The 21138-nt window shown below is 33.6% G+C and overlaps 1 protein-coding gene across 1 annotated transcript; it reads right to left on the reverse strand.

Annotated features, from left to right (window-relative positions):
* Positions 1–9411: 9411 nt before the first annotated feature.
* LOC18432995 (EEIG1/EHBP1 protein amino-terminal domain protein) lies at positions 9412–16676 on the reverse strand. Its single transcript, XM_006843093.4, has 3 exons — positions 16574–16676; positions 13568–16350; positions 9412–10792 (listed from the first exon to the last, which is right to left on the reverse strand). The coding sequence occupies exons 2-3, from the start codon at positions 16102–16104 to the stop codon at positions 9631–9633; spliced, it is 3699 nt and encodes a 1232-aa protein (XP_006843156.1). The 5' UTR covers positions 16105–16350; positions 16574–16676; the 3' UTR covers positions 9412–9630.
* Positions 16677–21138: the final 4462 nt, after the last annotated feature.

Raw genomic sequence — 21138 nt, forward strand, 5'->3', positions numbered from 1 at the left:
TATAGTCTGATCAATTTCCTTTAAAACTATTTGAACAAGTAGAGGAACAATACGCACCATCTATTCGTTGTTGACATTGGATGGTAATGAACAAGTTGCTAATGAACTATAGGAAGCTCAAGTGGTAGCGCCGTATGCAACCCATGTAATTACGGTCCAATTAAGGCCCACCTCCAAATTTTATCGTAACATACATATAATTGTGGTGTAGATCTATAAACATTTGAAAATATTGAAAATAGACGGTCTAGATAATGTGTTGCAAGATGTACTATGTTTTATATTAAAGTTCAATTTTATATATATATATATATGCATACATCTCATTGTCGAGAGTATCAATTAGAAGGTTTCTCAACATTAAAACAACATTTTTTTGATAGATTTTTGAGGTGCATCCTTAATTTTATATATATTTTTTAAGGTTGCAACTTTATATAAACTTTTTCCATCAAATATTCAGCAACAAGAGTTTTGATATGATATGCCTTTGCTAGATCTGTTGCAGAAACTGTACAATTGTGAGGGAAATCAACCAAAACACCTCTTTTTACTTTTAAAATTTAAAAATAGTCTTGTACATTTTATATTTAGGTTCGAAATTTCTATTATATATTTAGGTCCCACATTTCTACAGTGAATATCGTATTTTAATTTTATGCCTTTTTTTATATATCCAATTAAGTTCAATGTACTCTATAAATTTCAATGTACTCTATAAATTTCAAAATTTTACAAGTATTTTGGTTATTTTATTTATTTTAAATTTTTTAAGTACTTTTTATAAATGTAAAATCGCGCGAAGAATCAATTCATTAAATTTGATCTTAATATGATGTATAAAAAATAAAACCGAAATAAAATCACACTTTTAAAATGTGAGACAAGTATAAACATTGAAAGCTATTTTTCAATTATGATAATAAAATAAGATCTTTCACGAATTTCCCATAAAAATATTACAGGCCCACTTTACGGGAAGAAGGATTCGAACGACAAACTCCTCGATTACACACGTCTCTTAGGTTCTAAATATGTGTTGACATTTGAGTGACACCGACATCCGTTATGACACGTATATAGACGAACAGAACATTCCCGTTCAGTATCCAGCACCGTTGGCCTTTTTTTGGACAGGTTTATTTTTTAGCACGTATATATACTTCTACTCCCTCAGGTAGTAGACCTTGGGGGATTTTTTTCAATCTTAAATTTGGGGAACTATTAAAAAACTCTTAGATGATTATTTTTCAAAAAAAAAAGAATTTTAAATCTTAATTTTTTAATATTTCGATCTCATCATTTAAATATTGGATGGTCTCTATTTAATCTTGAGATATATTTTTTTTTCAAGTGCATTGAGCATACAATTTGATTTTTTTTATTAAGGTTAATCTATGGGTTGTAAAGATTGTATCCCCAAAATTTGAGGTCCTAAAATAAAATCTAGATGAGCTTTTACCTTAGCAAATAGACATTCTAAAGTAGAATATCTTTTGGCTTCATTTTTAGAATGGGGTATTTCTGAAACACCATTTTTTTTCAACAAAAAATATTTTATTTTGAAAATAAAAAAATATTTTTTTTTAAAATATCCATGTCTATATGCATTACTTTTTAAATGACCATTCTTCATAAAATATTTTTTTGTCTTTTATTTTCAGATGTAAAAAACTTGAAGCCCATTTGCATGTTTTAAGCAGGACAGTAGTCCATGTTTGCTCAAGTCAATTTTGAAATGTCTAATATATATAAGTTAGTTTTTTTTTAAAAAAATTCGGGTTTACATAAGTAATTTGGAAACGCATTATACTTTTCTTCAAAACACATATAAAAATTCTTTTCATTTTGAATTAATAATTAGCCTAGTAAGTTTATTTATTTTCCATGTTGGTACGATACAACCTTGGATTGAAGACATTTTTTTTTTAATAAACTTCAGATTCACTTGATAATTTTTTGTTTATTAATTTCATTTACTCTTTTTTTTTAATGCTTTACTATTATATGAATTGTAGTATATTAAAATGGGAAAAGTTTATATAGAGCCGGGCTCCAAACAATCAAATTAGAGCCCACCTCAAAAATTTTACTTGAAGAGGTTGTTTTGAATCTGGAAGATGACATGATGCCACATGGCCAGAGTGTGAATACTAGCTTTGGACCACACAGGGCTATTTTTTATTTTTTTATTTTTTATATTTTTAAAAAGGTTGTTTTGATGCCTGAATATCATCAAATTGATCATCTCGACATCAAGATGCATGAACATGAAAAAACAAATTGGATTTCAAGTTTTGGAAATAGTGTATCTTATAACGCATTTTTGGACTATCAATTTTTAATATTTCAAGTTTTTATAGATCTACTCGATTTACACTATTTTTGAAGCTTTAAATTTTATATTTAAAGGTGAAAATATATTTTAAGGCTATCACAAAGATTTTCAGCATTGAAACCACATTTTTTGACACTATTTGAAATTGGGCTCTAATTGGATTGTTTAGAGCCTCGGCTCTATACAAATTGCACCTTATTTAAATATACATTATTTTTAATATATGTAGGTATATATAAGGTGGGGTGGTTTCTATAAGGTTGCAACCTTAAACAATCTAATTAAGGCACACTTCCAAAATTTTTCATAACATTTAATTTTGATGTAAAAAAATATTAGGATTATTTCAAAATCTATTTTCATATCTAATTACAAAATTTTAAATTTAAAAAATGGTTAAAATCAAGTAGATCTATAAACATGTGAAAATCTTGAAAATGGACAGTCTAGATAATGTGTTGCAAGATGCAATATTTTTAGGATTCAAAATCTTTTTTTTTTTTTTTTCATATTCATACATCTAGTTGCCGAGATGATCAATTAGAGGGTTTTTCAACATTAAAAAACTTTTTCTGAGATTTTTGAGGTGCATCTGTAATTCTACATTTTAAGGTTGCAACCTTATATAAACTTTTTCGATATATGATACATACACCACCCACATATTACACAGATGTGCCCCGGAAAAAGAATTCTACTTTGACATCCTTTATGACAAGTCAATTTTGGGATATGCAAGAATCTCGTTTCACGATACAAAAGGCGTTAATATTTGTGAGGAACGAAAATTGTTTGCTTGAAATGCACTTCTATTTATTTATGGGATTGTATAGGAGACTATTTACCTTTAATATAGAGATATCACAATTGCCTTCATCATCCAATATAAAATTTGATAGCTTGGATATATCATAAAGTTCGAGAAAACCTCTTTTTAATTTTGACCTTGGTCAATGAAATAATGCAATCTCCCAATTTCACATTTGATGGTCAAGATTAATTGTGACCACTTTAAATCAAATGTAAATGGTATCATTATATACTTTTTTTTTAATTTAGATATTGTTGGCACCTAGTGCCTTGATTTACATATTTGGATTGAAGGGTGCTACTCTATAGTAGTACTAAACCCAAATAATCGCAAAAAAAGCTTTGATGATGATAACAACGACAATCCATGGCAAGATAACCTACCCATCCACTTATAACACTGAATCAACCCCTGTTAAGATAATTTGCTCTGCACTACTACCACATGCTTTACCATGTGATGGATAAAGGCACTCAAATCGTCGGTGATGGATAACTCTGGCAAAGAAACTCCCATCTTAACATGCCCGTCGGCTACATCATTAGCTTCTCTATAGTCGTGTGGAAAAAGGACGTCCAATGAGTTGCAAATATTCATGATATTCGTTTGTATCTTGAACAAAGTTGTTCTAAATAAACCCAAGAGAGCACATTAAATCAGAGATTTAAAAAGGAACAATGTTTATAAGGTTGCAACTTTAAAATGTAGAATTAAAGATGTACATAAAAAATCCATCAGAAATGGTTGTTTTAATGTTCTTAAGAGTTTTTTATACCGAAATTACATGTTATGATAAAATTTGGAGGTGTGCTTTAATTGGATTGTTTAAGATTGCAACGTTATAAAAATCTCACCCTTAAAATAATGGATTGGTGACCCGAATTGGGAACTCTAAAAACCAGTATGGATAAGTGAATCGACGGTCTATATCGCTACTTTACTAGAAGGAAAAAACAGTGAACCGATGAAAAACACGTGAAAAAACAGCCAACCGGCCAAAAACCAGTCCAAATCGGTGAATCGACAATTGGGATCGCTATTTCGCTGTAGAAAATCATCATTTTACTATGCAGAACTGTTGGTTCCGTTCCAAACTCGGCATTTTCTTATATATATATATATATATATATATATAGAGAGAGAGAGAGAGAGAGAGAGAGAAGAAAACTCTTCCCAAAGCCTATAGGCGAAAATGAATAGTGATTTCGCCCACTCTCATCACCGTCCAAGTTTCATCGTGCGGTCACGATTGTCTGGTAGTGCTTTATTTTTTCATTCTTTTTCTATAAATCAGAATGACCTGAAATTTGGAGGGTACGTACATATTAATGAGGCGCATCTAATAAAAATATAAAAACAATTATCCACGAAAACAATATTGACCAAAATACCTCCAAAAACGTTTTGGGGGTATTTTGTTTAATGTTTTTCATGTAAAATATTGTTTTTATATTTTTTGAAGATTCCCCTATTTTTGATGAATACACGCTTCAAATTTCAGGATATTTCGATTCGTAAAAAAAAATAAAAAATGAAAACAATCGTTACCACACGATGAATTTTTGACGGTGATGGGGATAGGCGAAACACTGTTCATTTTTGCCTATACGCGTTGCGTAGTGTTTTCCTATATATATATAGGGATAATCTAAACTTCACAACCCTTTTAATTACAAAGGTTCAAGTTAGAGAGAGTTGTGAAGGGTGGATTTATTAATTGTGGTTTATTTTTTTTTAAAAAGTTACTTTTGTGGGGCAATTTTGTAAATATTACTACAAGACAAAAGGCATTTTTGTCATCTCCATAAGGGGTAAAATTGAAATATTAACTAAAGGACAAAGGAAATAAAATTCTTGGTTACTAACTTAAAAAATGTCATTATACTTTTGTGAAAATTTTAAATTTGTCATTGATTAATGGTAAAGTTACCTATTTAAATAATTTTTTAATAAAAAATAATGATTGTTTTGATAAATACACCCATCACAACTCGTTCTAACTTGAACCTTTATATTTTGAAGGGTTGTTAACTCTAGACAAACCCATATATATATATATATATATATATATATATATATATATATATATATATATATATATCTATATAGGAAAACTGTAAAAAATGTCTCTAGGAGAAAATGAATAGTGTTTTGCCTTGCTACGGACTTGCTATGTCCGTGGCGGTCTATTGAATGAACCGCAACGAACGCTGCAATATCCATGACGCTTCTGCATGATTTTTTTATCGCCACCCAATTTTTTCGGATCTTAATGAGCCTATGGACAAAAACACTGTTCATTTTAGCTCATAAGCATTGTGTGTATATATATATATATATATATATATATAGCAATGATCCAATGCAATGGTTGTATCATAGTATAATGCAACGACACTTTTAGAAAACCATATTTATGGTATTTGTATGACCCTAAATTTTTGCACACACACTCTCTTCATCTTAATAATCAATCCTCGCAAAAAAAAAATTCAATTTGGATAGTAGATACGGTTAAAATGAGTCCCCTCCAAAAATGAATCTAGACCATTCATTTTGTGAATTTCAAGATCTTAGGCTTTATAAACTTAAAATCATTTTTTTCCTTTTTTTAACATTGTTCATCTAAGGATAATAAAGCCATCCAAAAAAATTAGAAATGAAAAAAATCCTTCCAAGGCCTAGATCTAAGTATCGCACCAAAATAAACGGCCTATGTTAATTGGGCTAAAAAAATACTTTATAGGTTGTATTTTCAATTTTTTCTTTTTTTGTAATTGTTCATTAGAAAGAAAATAGTGTATATTTCAAATTTTGGATCAAACAATGGCCATAAGATGGTTTTTTAAGATTGTTGCATTATATTACTATACAACAGTTGCATGAAATCATTGCCCAAATATATATATATATATATATATATATATATATATATATATATATATATATATATATATGGGAAAAGTTTTTATAGAGCCGAGACTCTAAACAATCAAATTTGAACCTACCTCCAAAATTTCACTAAAAGAGGTTATTTGGATGCCCAAATCTCTTCAAATTGATCATCTTGTCATCAAGATGCATGGACATGAGAAAAGAATGGATTGCAAGTTTTAGAAATAATATGTTTTGTAATGTATTTTTGTATCATTAATTTTCGAGATTTTCAAGTTTTCATAGATATGTCGATCAACACTATTTTTGAAGAAGCTTTATATATATATATATATATATATATATATATATATATATATATATATAATATACTGCAAAACGCCTATATGAGATAATGAACAGTGATTTTGCTTACCTTCATCACCATCTAAACTTCATCGTATGGTCACAGTTATCCGGTAGTGTTTCATTTTTCTTTTTCTTTTTTTACCAATCGGAATAATTTGAATTTGGAGGGTTTGTACATCTTAGTGAGGCACACCTAATAAAAATATGAAAAAAAATAATTCATAAAATATAAATTGACCAAAATAATTGGGGGTATTTTGGTCAATTTATATTTTACGAATTATTTTTTTTCATATTTTTATTAGGTGTACCTCCCTCAGATGTACACACGCTCCAAATTTCAAGTAAGTTAGATTTGGAGAAAAAAAAAATGTAATACTACCGAACAACTGTGATCATACGATGAAGTTTGGATGGTGATGAGGGTGGGCGAAATCATTGTTCATTTTCGTCTATAAGCATTAGGAAGAGTTTTCCTATATATATATAGGAAAAGATGTTGTGCGCCCAAGTACATACTGCTACAGTAAACGCCCCCATGGCCCAAATTGAATCTGTGCCGATCTGACGATCACAGATGTCCAATAGTGTTTGAATTTTACTTTGTTTTCTGCAAATCAAAATAATTTGAAATTTTAGGCGTGTGTCATTAAAAAATAGGTGAATCTAAAAAAAATATCAAAAAGCAATTTTACATGAAATAAATTGATCAAAATACTCACAAAAAGTTTCGATGGGTATTTTGGTATGTTTTTCATGAATTAAATCTTTTATATTTTTATTAAGTGCGTCTTGATGAGAAGAACACACGTCCAATAGTGTTTGAATTTTAATTTTTTTTCTACAATTCCAAATCACTTGATATTTAAACGTGTGTTATTAAAAAATTGACGAATCTACGAAAAAATATAAAAAAACAATTTTACATGAAATAAATTGATCAAAATACTCCCGAAAAGTTTCGGGGGGTATTTTGGTTAATTTTTTTTCGTGAATTAAATTTTTTATATTTTTATTAGGTACGCCTTTATGAGAAGAACACATACCTAAAATTTCAAGTAATTTGAATTTGTAGAAAAAAATTAAAATTAAAATACTATCGGATATCCATGAGCGTCACATGGGCCACATAATGGCCCAGATTCAATTTGGGCCATTCGTGTAAGGGCGTACAGCAGTGAGTCCATATATATATATATATATATATATATATATATAGGGGGGGGGGGGGAAGAGACTACAAAAATGCCTATGGGCAAAAATGAACAGTATTTTCGCCCATAGGCTCGGCACCATTCGATTTTTTTAAACAACGTGGATTAAAGACCGTCTCGGACATAGCATGTCTATGTCGGTCTGTCATGAATATAGCATGTCTGTGACGGGAGTTTTTACGCAAAATTGACATAAAAAATACACGAGGATCGCACGGCTCCTGTAGGTCCGTGGTGGTTTTTAGGCAAAATCGTCATGGACATAGGATGTCCGTGACGAGGGCGAAATACTGTAGCAATTCGCCTAGGAATTTTTAAGACTTTTCTATATATATATATATATATATATATATATATATATATATATATATATATATATATATATATATATATATATATATATATATGGAAAACACTACGCAATGCCTATAGGCGAAAATGAACAGGGATTTCACCTACCCTCATCACTGTCCAAAGTTCATCGCGCGGTCACGATTGTACGATAGTGTTTTATTTTTCATTTCTTTTGTACAAATCGGAATGACCTAAAATTTGGAGCGTGTATTCATCATAAATAAAGGAATCTTTGAAAAATATAAAAACAATATTTTACATGAAAAATTGATCAAAATACCCCTAAAACGTTTTGTGATCACGCTATGAAACTTGGCATAAGGGTTGGCAAAATCACTATTCATTTTCGCCTATAGGCTTTAGGAAAACTTTTCCATATATATATATATATATATATATATATATATATATATATATTTATTTATTTATAGAAAGTTACTTTTGTGAGGCAATTTTATAAATATTACTACAAAACATATGGTACTTTTGTTATTTCCATAAGGGGTAAAATTAAAATTTTAACTAAAAGACAAGGGCAATCTACAAGTAAAATTCCAGCACACTAACTTCTAACATGACACTGTACTTTTGTGAAAATTTCAAATTTGCTCTGGAAAAATTACCTATTTAAATAATTTTTTAATTAAAAAATAATAGTTATTTTGATAAATACACCCATCACAAACCATTCTAACTTGAACCTATGTATTTTGAAAGGTTGTTAACTCTAGACAAACCCATATATATATATATATATATATATATATATATATATATATATATATATATATATATATATATATATATATATATATATCGAGAACCAGAACAGGGTGACCAATTTTCGGGTCAAACCGAACGATTCGTGCCGACCCGGCATTTTCTAAATTCCTGCATTAAATACATTCCACAGCTGCTACTTTCAAGAAGCAAACATCACCAGTTTCAATGGAATTCAAGAGGACTGGAAAAACAGCTGAAGCATTAATGGAAAATTGTCTCCAGACTCAAAACAGTTTGTAACAAGAAACGCCTGTTTGGACCGCGGAACACCTCCAGCAAGCAAACGAAGTATTTGTGTGTGTGGTTTGGTAAGGGCTGGCTCTAATTTTTGTTCACACAAAGCAAAATGGTGATTAAATGAAACTTGTGATCACTCGCAAGGCACCAAAAGAGATACAAATTAATATCTGAATATCGGATAAATTTTCAGAAAAAAATGACAATCAACCATGTGTGAAAAAATTATAGGCTGCAGAAAGAGAAAACATAATTAAAGATTTTGTCTTCAAAACAAAATAACCCAATAAGGAGAACTTAAAGAGGATATACGCATTCACAAAAGCGTTTTTACCATCTGCTATCAAACAAAAAAACCCAATAAAGAGAACTTAAAGACGATATATGCCTTCACAAAGCTCTTTTACCATCTGCTATCAACAAATCTGCTATTAACAAAGAAAATCTATTTACCCATCTCATTTATGCATGCATCCACAAGACAATAGAAGTAGGAAGATACAAATGGAGAACATGTGCAGACATCTCCAAGCGGTCCGTTCTGCCATAAAATCCTCCGACAAACATAAAATCTCAACATGTGACACCACAACCCTGTCATGGAAAAAGGCTCAAATTCCAAAAGAAATTGGCAGAACTATGAGAGCAACTCAACCTAATCTGAACTTTTCATTGGGGAGAATGACGTTTGGGTTTCGAATATGAGGTTTCAGAGGGGGCAGTTCTTTCCACTTTGAACCATTGCCATGGATCCGAGAAGAGATGCTCCATAATGTATCCCCAGCCTTGACTTTTTTAGTTTGTGGTGCCGATGATTTGGAGGCAGGCTGTTGGGATGATCTCGAAACAACTTTTGACGTCATAAATGAGTTCTTATTTGTCTTCCCCATCCCACTAGCTAGCAACCAGCGAGATCCAGATTGTTTTTGTGTCTCTGAGCCCCATAGCTTCCCCTTTCCTGGTGCAGTTTTCAAACCAGCAACATGAACCTCAGTGATCTTAAATTGAGGGGTACTAATCACATTTTCCTTCTCCAGTTCTTCATCTTTCTTCTCTTCTTTTGGCTTGGGTACCTTGGGTTCTTCAATTTCTTCACTGTTCCCTTTCTCCGAGACAGAGCAATATATCTTGGCCTTTGGAGGAACAAGAACCCTCTCGGCTTGTATCAGGGCGAGCATTGGAGCTCCCACTGCTTCATAATTGCGTAGTGGGTCCCTCAACTGAACTAGCAAAGCCACTGTTAACGTGTTGCCCAGGAAACCCCACCTTTTCCCTGAGCCTTTAGCCCTTCCTTCTGAGCCTCCCATGATCATGTCTGTACAGGTGGCATGATGGGCAGCTAGGATCTTTGAGGTCTTCTCACTGGCTTGATCTTCGTCAATTATTCCAGAATCTAGTCTCATCCATTCATCAAGAGTTATAGAGAGGCCCATTAAGCCATCAATGGGTTCATTGGTTTCCTTTATGTCTAAAAGTTGCAGCCCGCCAGTGCCCTCTAGGCCCAAAGACCCACTGATTTTAGCCCTAGTTCCCTCAAAAGCTGAGATTTCACCAAAGGATTGGGGACTGATATTGGAGGGGGCATCCTCTTCTGCCATGCCTGACTGAATTTTCAGACCTTCCATTGAAAGAGCTTCAATTTTCTCCATTGCAAAGGGAGCCAGGTCCTCTAAGGAAACATACTCTGAGTTGTTCAATGAACTAGGGCTTGCATTAGACCCATGATTGGTTGAACCTTTCCTTCTTCCACTTGAAGTCTCATATAAAGATGACCCAGACCCAATCTCAGATATCCCATGTAGCAAATCATGCCTGAAAAGGGTAAAAGATAAAGAAAAACAAAAATGAGCGCAATATTATCCATGTTACGTATATCTAAAAATGAAGCAACAATGCTAGCCAATTCCTGATATATAAAACTAATTTCCTAGTTTTCTGGTGTTATTTACAGTCTCAAGTGATATGAAAACTTGCGTTCTCTATGGGAATCTTATCCCACAAAACATTTGTTTCCTGGTCATACAGCCAGATCTTCTCCAGAAAATATCTGAAATCTTATCAGATATTCTCCTCTCTCTCTCTCTCTCTCTCTCACACGCATTGTAAATATGACATCCCACTTTCTCTGTCTCACTTTTTTTTTTAAAAAAAGTGTCTTTACTTACTTTGATCTCTATTGCCTGCACTCTTTCCTTACACATGGAAAGAACACCATCAAACTCCCAATTGAAGACTTTAACCCCAATTTTCCAATTTTTCCTTTTTTGACTAGTACCATACATCTACATGGACTATTTGAAAGTATTCGATTTAATTCACTGAAACAAACTATGGGGGCTTCACGGAATACAAAAGTTAACGTCATATTCAATGTTTACACCTTGCCTTTGATATGGTGTAGCATGTCAATACTCCCCAATACGGGCATGGACACTTCATATATACGTGTCGGGTTAAATGACAAGAATGTCTAATGCATCTGACATTAGAGGAGTATCTATATTTCAGACATTGGGTCTCTTGTCCTGGGAACCAAAAGAGGCTCTAGCAGGATTAGATCCTTTGACATCTTCAACTAAAAGAGTAAAGTCTACCCCTATGCTGTATAAGCTTCTATGAATTGACATGTTTATATGTATACAAGAAAAAATAAAAGGCATTGTCTTAGACAAAATACTACCTAGAAAATTATCGAAGTAACTACACATAAAAAATTTATGCAACATTTATTTATCTATTCTTAAAAAAATATTTTCAAATTATGTACGTTTAGGATTAAAATGATAAACTGGGAAAAATTAAACTAGTAATTAATGATAAAATATAAAAAAACAAAACATATATATTTATATTGAACATTGAATACATGATTTTTTATGTATATTTTCCTTTCAGTTTTAATTATTTTTGTTAGGATTTGTGATCCTCTAAGTAGAAACGATGTAGTGACCATAAAAAATCAAAGCAGCTAATAGGGAACAAAATTTTGAATTACGAATATTCTAGGTTGCTGTAATACAGTCATAAAGTTTCTTGTCTCACAGAATCATGGAATAAGATAACAAGTAGACTATTGTATAAATTGTCATATTTGTCGGTTAGAGAATACGCAAAAGTACCATCAAAAGTACCATTTAAGGATGGGATAAAGAAAATTCAATAATTAAAAATCTTACCACAAAAAACAGTTTTATTTTTTGAAATTTCTTAATCTTCCTATATAGGGTTATTCTAGGATACACCACACTAATGGTGAACTTACAATTTACCGCTCCAAAACTTTACCATAAAATGCTCTTATATATTCAAAATAACTTTTGATTATAAATAATTCATATATTTTAGGAAGGGTAGTTTTGTCATTTCAAAATCTCTCCAAACTCAATTTCAAATTTAAAAACATTCTATTAACTTTTTGAATGATGATTAAATTTTAAAAGTAATTCAAAATTACAAAAATTCCTTTTTCAAAATTTTCAAACAAGTTATTGTTAATGTAATTTTAATATTTGTAAGAACATTTTGTTGGCAAAAATTTCAGAGTAGGAAACCCTAAGTTCACTATAAATATGGAGTATCCTAGAATAACTTTACACATACATATGAAATATTGAAATAATAATTCAAGTTATGCTTCCAATTGTCAGATCTGGTTCGGGCAGTTGAGAGTGTACGTTACTTTTGACTTCTTTTTTTTTTTTTTTTGATAATGTTAACCTCTAATTGTAAAAAGAGGAGAACAAAGAGGTAGGTGATCCACGAGGCGGATGCTTTGACTTTTATTTTATTTATTTTTCAAATCGGATCATGCTGAAACTTTTGGGCCTGTTTGATACATACTAGGGGTGCACAAAAGAATGTATAAAACAAATATTTCCCAAAACTTAAAATTACCAACCTTTAGAATGTGTCAAGGTGTTTTGGTCATTTTAAGTTTTTGGAAATATTTGTTTTATATTTTTTCTCTGGTGTGTGATGGTGTCAAGTAGATACGCCAAAAATTTCAACTTAATCTGATTTGAGTAAGGATTACAATTCAACTAGCAACATACACTCTCAACCGTTCGATCAAGATCTGACAGTTGGGTGCTGAAACTACTATTCATTTTAGGTAACAACCTATTGGTAGCTTTTCCACACACAGATTAAAATTGGGTGCATAACTGAAACTCCTATTCATTTTAGGTAACAACCTATTGGTAGCTTTTCCACACACTCACACATTAATTTACATCTATGGATGTGATAGACCATGTCTACTTTTTAGGCCAAAATACTAGACACTTGAGATACCATACCCATGTAAGCATCCATGTAACATTAGTTATATTTCATTTTAATTTTTTTCCTCAGTTCATTTCATATATTTCCATGATCGTGGTGCTCTATAATTTTCTCTTCATATTGTTTGTGCAACATCCTTCTTTTTTTAAAGGATTTTTTTTTTCTGTGCATTACCATGCTATGCACATAATTGCAACTCACTACAGTTAGCTAACAAATAAAAAGACGAAGAACAAAGAAAGATAGAAAATAAGACCATTTCATATAAAAAAGGTTAACAAATAGACAAACTATATGCCATACCTTTCCCTTTCCTCTAGAGCAGGCACAGCTTCCCAAGCCACCTGTGGCATCGTCTTCCCAGTTATATCTTCAAGAGGCATCAGCTTCTTTGCCTGCATCGTGAGCTTCTCAATTCCAACTGAAGCCAAACCTTGCAATATTTCCATGACACCTGAACCCATTTCAGCAGGCACCACAACTGGGCTTGAAACTTGCATAACCAGGCTCCCACTATTCTTACAGTTTTTGAAAAGAGATGGGCTCATCGACCTCACAAAGCCTCCATCTTTTGTTTGGACCAAAGGACCCAATCCATCTCCAAGAGGAGGCAACTCCAATGGCTCTTCAGGTGGGAGGTTGATGGGGCTCCCGAACCCACCGGAGCTATTAGGTGGGGAGTTTCTAAAGGCCTTCTCGTCCATGCCCCATTGTCTCATCAGAGCCTCGGTCTCAGCATCTTCAAGCATTTTAGCCCTCGTTTTGCTTTTTATGGTCTGTGCCGCTTTCTGGTGCTCAGTCTCAGCTGCATGTAAGATCGACGAGAGCTCTAGTTCTTCATCTGATTCCCAAAATGGAAGCTTCACTGCCTCCTGGGTCTCAAGAGAAGAGAAACCAAACTCTTGAGACAAACCCAAGTCATCGAAATGGGTCTCTTTCCCTTTTCCCATCCCTAAATCAAATACATTCCCACTTGTTAAGGAATCCTTCTCAAACTGTTTCCATAGACGTTCTCGTGGAGATTCAGAATCACTATCAGAGCTTAGTCTAAAAGGACTACCATGATCAAGCCCAAGCATGCTTAAGAATTCACTAGCGACCGATTCAGTGATATCATCGAGGCTACGTGATTTGTAATGCTTACCCACCTTATGTTCAACATTTGGGAAGATAGGAGGGGCACATGAATCAGGGTGTTTTGGGCTCGCGAAGGCAGCATTGAGCTCCTCGATGGCAACTGATTCATCGATACATAAGCTCTTCTCCTGTAGCTCACAATCATCGAAAGCAGAAGCTTCCTCTCCATTAAGGGCATCAACTAATTTATCACACTCTACCGAAGCTTCTTCTCCATTAAGGGAATCAACTAGTTTATCACACTCAATAGAAGCCACTTCTTCATTAATGGTTTCAACCAGTTTATCACACTCAAACCCATCCAGAACCAGACTAGGACATTTACCACTACTCTCTTCAGGCTTTGATTGATTTTCTAAACTCACCCCATAAGAATTAGAAGAACCTACCATAGCTTTCTCAATTTCAGTACTAGGAATACCATGTGTAGTATCCTCTAGAACCACTTTAGCTTGTGCGCATTGACTTATCTCTACGCCTTGCTCTATCACATTAAATTCTGGTTCTTCTTCTACAATATCATCTGCATCCTCTGTAGCTGATCCATCATTGTCAGATAAAATGTTTTTTGCACGTTTAGAATCAACAAGAGAATTGGCACTGTCCTTTTCAGTATCCCAAGGGCTTAGCTTCTCTCCCCTCTCACCCAGACCTAAATATTCCATCCTAAAACTTGGTAAGACCTCATTAAGAATCTTAGCATCATTACCAGATTGACCAAGCTCAATACTACTGAATCTTCGAATTGATCTTCGGCCATCAAGGAAATCAAAGCCCGAATCAGTTCTTGAGCTCATACTATTCTTCTCAGTAGCTGCAAATTTAACATTTGAATTACTTGACTTAGTGCTAGTCTTGCTACCAGATTCAATGGATTGAGCCTGAGAAACTAAATCATCAGTCAAAACGGAGAACCCAAAAGTAACAATCAAAATAGCACCTCTAGCTTTCCCTGAGAGTTTGAAATTAGTAGTCCAGCTACCTGAACTCTTATCTCCCTCTAATTCATCTAAGGTCTCCGGAAGTAACCTCGTGAGATCGATCCTATGCTTTCCAAGATCAAGCTGTGGATAACCCACTACACTAACATACAAAACAAAGTTCTTTGGTTCATACTTAGCCCTGTGATGGGTGCTGCCACCACTACCATAAACAGAGGATTTGAAAGATAAAACCTCTTCAAATTCTGCAACTCCATGGAAGACTTTTGAAGGTTTCGACATCAATCCTACATCTTTGTTTCGTCTCCAATGAACACATAAGCTTGAACCATTAAAATTCGACGACAACCCTTCTACCGAATGAACTTGTAGAGTGAAATTACACATGAAGCGACGATTTCTAATATGGGCTAGAGCTCTTAATGGCTTCCAATTCCACAGGCCTTTCTTCTCATGAGTGGTCGGTGCCTCTTTCTTGCTAAGAGATGGATTTTCTCTGAAAGCTTTGGTTTTTGGTTCATGGAAATTGGCTGGTAAAATGGGCTTTGAAGGGTTTTGATGGGATTTACCAGCAGATACTGCTCCAGACATGGAATTGGGAAGTGGGTTTGGATGGGATTTACTAGCAGATACTGCTCTAGACATGGAATTGGGAAGTGGGTTTTGGTAGAGGGCTTTGCTAAGAGCCTCTAGCTCCTGTAACAATTGCCCGCCACCAGAATCTCCACCATTTCTGTTACTACTATCAAACTTACCCAACATAGTTGGCTATCGAAAAACCCCAAAAAAGGAACCCCAATAAAATTATAAAAAATAAAAAAAGCCAAAGAAAAAAAAGAGAAACCCAACTAAATATACCCAATAAACTTTACAAACAACCCGGAATCCCCAAAAAAAAAGTCGAAAAAACCCTTAAAAGGAAATCCAAAAAAAAAAAACCCAAAAGTTTACCTATTCATTCCACTTGAGGTGGATCACACAAAATGGAAAATGTAAGGTTTCCTCTTCCTGCGGGGTAAAAGAGATTGCAGAAATGATTTAGCCTGTATTACTGGATTGATAAGATCATCGACCCAATCAATTAAAACGAAAAAAAAAAAAACTGCGATTCCCCTCGTATATACGACCGACATAAACGCCACCCTAAATCAAGAAATCCAGAAAATTTCAGGAAAAACCCTAAAAATCCTCGTCTATTTTATAAAGAAGAACCCAGAATTCAAAATCTCACCGTTTAAATTTGAACTTTGGTATGCACATTGCTTGTTTTTTGAAGGCCTCCTTTTTTCTTGCCTGTACAAAACGCAACTGTGGCCCTTTGATGCCTTTGCTTGGCCGGCTTGCCTCATGCGTTTATTCATTTTTATCTAAAATGACTGCATTGCCCTTTGTCAGAATTGTATGTGACTACATTGTCCTTTGTCAGAATTGATAGGCTACCCTTAACTTTATCAGCATTAATTCCACTTCTATGGCCTAAAACTCTTTCTAATGACTTATGTCAAGAAGAATAGGGATGACAATTGGCCAGGTTACCAGCTAAGCCTAGTTGACCAGTTAAGCTCAGTTGGCCTTGCCCAAAAAGAATCTAAGGCTTGGGCCACAAAATGTGACTCGAGGACTGGGCTTGTGCCAAGCCAAGACAGGCTCCTTCCAACCCTTATTTCTTTATTTTTTTTACCTAGTTTGGTCTAATTTGATAGAGCTAGGGTCAGGTTTAGACCAGCCCTAAGGGGAATAGTGCTGGGCTAGGGCTAAAGCGGGTTTCGCCAAGCTCGGCATGTTGCCAACCCTACTCAAGACACGAGAGTAATTATTTTTTGCAATGAGACACTTTGTTCTTGTTTGGGAGGGTTAAGTTCGTAAGCATAAATTTTCCACAAGCATTTTAAGATAACCTTTTCATATTACTTTTAACATGGATCTCGTAAAATGCAATAATTTATCTCTTTAGTATGAGCGATTGGAATACAAACATATAGCATGTTATATTTAAATATAAATAAATTTAATTTTTGTTTTGGGCTAGACTGACTAAAGCACCTATGAGTATTTTGATTGATTGGGTAATTATAGTATTAAAAACCTTGTCTCATGATGATTTTTATCGGGCTCCAAATCCAACACTTTTGAAGGCCATTTTTATCATTGGAAGGACATTTTTATCATTAGAAGGTGGTTCTTCCCTCATTCTCCAAAATGGAGTGAACATATATGAAGGAGAGGTTTCGAAATTTTTTGCTAATATGATTAGGGCAATGTAGTCATTTATAAAAAAAAGTAGGGTACTTCATAAAATAATTCAATGTTTCATTTTTGTCAATTATGCAAAAAGTTTAGTGCAATTAATTCACAAATTTCTTGCATAAGGTTTTAGATGTCATATTAATAGGTACAGGTGTGCACTGCCAATGTGAATTCCCCTTGGCCCACCTTTCTCTCATTTGAATGTATAAGTCTGATTGTTAGTTGAGTTCGCATTGGTAAATCTTAGCTGTCCGTTTGACAAGCATACTCCAAAGTCCAAACCGTCCCTTTTTAATGAGTGTTTTCTTTTTAAATTCAACATTTGTTAACAAAACTCTTCCCACTTTCTTAGTAATAAAGTTACAAATCAATGAAATCTCATTTAATAAAAATATTGTGTTGCTCAAGGTTAAAACTCTCAAAATTTAAATTAACCTCATTTAATTGAAATATTGTGTTGTTCGAGGTTAAAACTCTCAAATCTAAATTGACCCACCTTCACTGTAATTGGATAGCCTTCTATAAACAATTAAATAAATTTTCTTGAAAGTTGGTGAGGAATGTAGCATATTCTTCCTTGCTTGTAGATTTTTGAAATTTCCCTTACAAATATACCCTTAAATGCCAAAGGGATGAAAGAAAGACAAGAAAACATTGGGAAACCAAAGTATCTTCCCTCCAAATATTTCAAAAAATTGAAAAGATTTCAAGAGAGAGAGAGAAAGAGAGAGAGATGTTGGATTTTAAATGGATGGTGGGGAATAGCCCTAGGGTTAAGGGAATGGACCCAGCCACCATGTGGATAGAGACCTCTCACATTAACATCTTCCCCTCCTATAATAGGGCCGCAGCTCTATCAAAACAAAATAAAGCCTTACCTCATGACTCATCAAATATTGCAAATCAAGCATTAAAAAACCTTTATATCAACCATCTTGGCTTCATGTGGAAAAAAAAAGATTTTAAGCTCTAAAAATAGTATATAATGTAATAAATTATTTAGATCGTCTATTTCAACCTAAAAATAAGTGTTTACGAATCTGCAAGATCTATACCATTTTTTTAGTTTTGAATTTCATTGTTGGTGTTGGAAATTGATTTTATAGCCATCATAAAAATTTCTATCACCGAAAGTGCTTTCCGTACAAGGATTTGAGGTGAGGGTTTATTTTGTTTTCATAAAGCCTAGACCTTATAGAAACCTTATCCTTATTTAAAAGGCCATCTCATGGCATGGCCCCTTCAAGATAATGAAGTGTGGGGATATCTTCATTTTCATACATTCTCTAGCATATTGTGTCCTTGTTCAAAAGCACAGCCCAAATCATGCACCCACTGGTCCATTAATGGTCCCTTGATTGTTCATATGAATATCTATGAAAGGGACAAACCCTTAATTGGGTTGACACCATCCCATTTTCTGATTCTCTTCCGGTTTAGAAATTAAGGGGATAAGGGTCACTAAGAAGATTTATGTTGTCCAATTGCCTGTCTCCTTCTCCAAAGAAAGCTAATTTCCCCAGATCAGCCAGTCGTCTAGGAAAGTAGTTAAGATTGGTGATTGACGATCCATATCAATCAATTAGCCGCTTCAGGTGGATCTGGTCTTAAAAGATTTTCAAAAAATTGTTAAAATTTCTTAAAAATCTAGTTTTTTTTATTTCTAAAAAAACTAAGGGTATTGCATTAGAGCAATTGTTTCATGTGGGCTGCACCGCATTTGTACGCTATGCGGTCCAAAGGTATAAAACATCCGACTCAAAGATGGATGCAAATAGGTGGTCCATTTAAAAACAATTGAAACTAACAGTCCAAATGTTTTCTTAGTAGAATTGTTATTTATACTTTTCAAAATTTATTTATTTTATCGGATTCATGATCTCCATGTTAAAGATTATATATTTTCTAAAAATAAGGATCGAATTCTATTCCAATTTTTTTTATTAAGGGGCCCGCATTTCTACATGTGCGGGCTTGGCCCTCACTGTCTTCTCATATTTCCATCAAGGGTGTGGTTTCCATAAGGTTGCAACCTTAAACAATCCATTTAAGGCGTGCCTTCAAATTTTATCATAACATATAATTTCGATGTAAAATATTATTAAGATTATCTCAAAATCTATTTTCAAATCTAATTATAAAATTTTAAACTCCAAAAATGATTAAAATCAAGTAGATCTATAAACATATGAAACTCTTGAAAATGGACGGTCTAGATAATGTGTTATAAGATGCACCATTTCTGGGACTCAAAATCTTTGTTTTTCATGATCATACATCTCGATGTCGAGGTGATCAATTAGAGGGTTTTTCAACATTAAAACAGCAGTTACTGATGAATTTTTGAGGTGCATCCTTAGTTCTATATTTTAAGGTTGCAACCTTATATAAACTTTTCCCTTCCATCAAAGTTTAGTTTAAAGGAATGTTTTTGAAGAGCGTTACCATCTCCCTAACCTTGAACACCTTTGCCTTCTTAAAGAATAAGAGGTTGCTAAAATATGATGCCATATTTTGTGAAGGGAGAGAACTGGTTTAGTCTATCAGTTGCTCCATAGCATTAGGCATGATCCAAAGCCACTAATTCTTGTTCTTCATTCAGCTTTAAAATTAAGCTTTTTCGCTATCCCCCGGAAGCATATTACTGTAAGAACGGATTAAGTTTCTCATAGTTCTATACCTTTCCATACTCCTAAAACTGAGTAGCCATTGGCAATTCTCTTCTTGAAGAGGCCATTCTCATCTTTCCCATATCTATTATAAGTACTTATTTCCACAACTAGTTTGACCTATCCCCTAGCCTCCATCGTCGTTTTGTGGGAAGAGCGTCATTGGATGATTATAGTTTCCTTATCCCCGATCCTCACTCTCTTTTAGGCAAGTATACAGTGCTCCATTTTACTATATTAAATTTTATGTTTTTTTTATGCTTCAATTTGTTAGATTATTAAGGAAGAGAAGAACCCCAAAACTCCTAGGATTACTGGCGGTATCGTAAGACTGAGTATCCTAGAGTGGAGGATTTTCCTGAACAATGAGAACTCTCTGTGTATGTATCTCCATGACCATGAAATGCCTAGTTATAGAGGGATGGAGGAGGTCATTCTCCAATGTTCGGCTTTCTCCTTAAAACTCTAAGAAACGTGTTCTGTAATCCTGGGATATGGGTGGTTATTTTCCACCTGTTAGATAATGAGACTTTCTCTCTCTAAGAAGGGCCCTTATTTAGTGATAAACATAATATTTATGATAAATATAAAATAGAGAAAAAAATAGCATGTATGAGGGCCCCATGGCCACCCATACGTACCAACATCGTCCATATGGCCATGAGGGTTAGATATATTGATATAATAACATTTAATGAACATATCCTTGTCATGAGGCTTTTCACGCTAGTCCGGTTATACATCTCATAACTAAAAATATCCAAAGTTATATCATGGGGTTTTTCATTCTAATGCGGCTTTTGCTCTCATGATCAAGACATCAAAAAAAATATCCCATTTGGGAGTTCCTGACTTAAATATTTTTAAATCCCATCAAAAC

The sequence above is a fragment of the Amborella trichopoda genome, chromosome 5, assembly GCF_054954075.1.
Source record: "Amborella trichopoda isolate Santa Cruz 75 chromosome 5, AtrichopodaSantaCruz75HAP2 v2.0, whole genome shotgun sequence".
NCBI classification, from domain to species: Eukaryota; Viridiplantae; Streptophyta; class Magnoliopsida; order Amborellales; family Amborellaceae; genus Amborella; species Amborella trichopoda.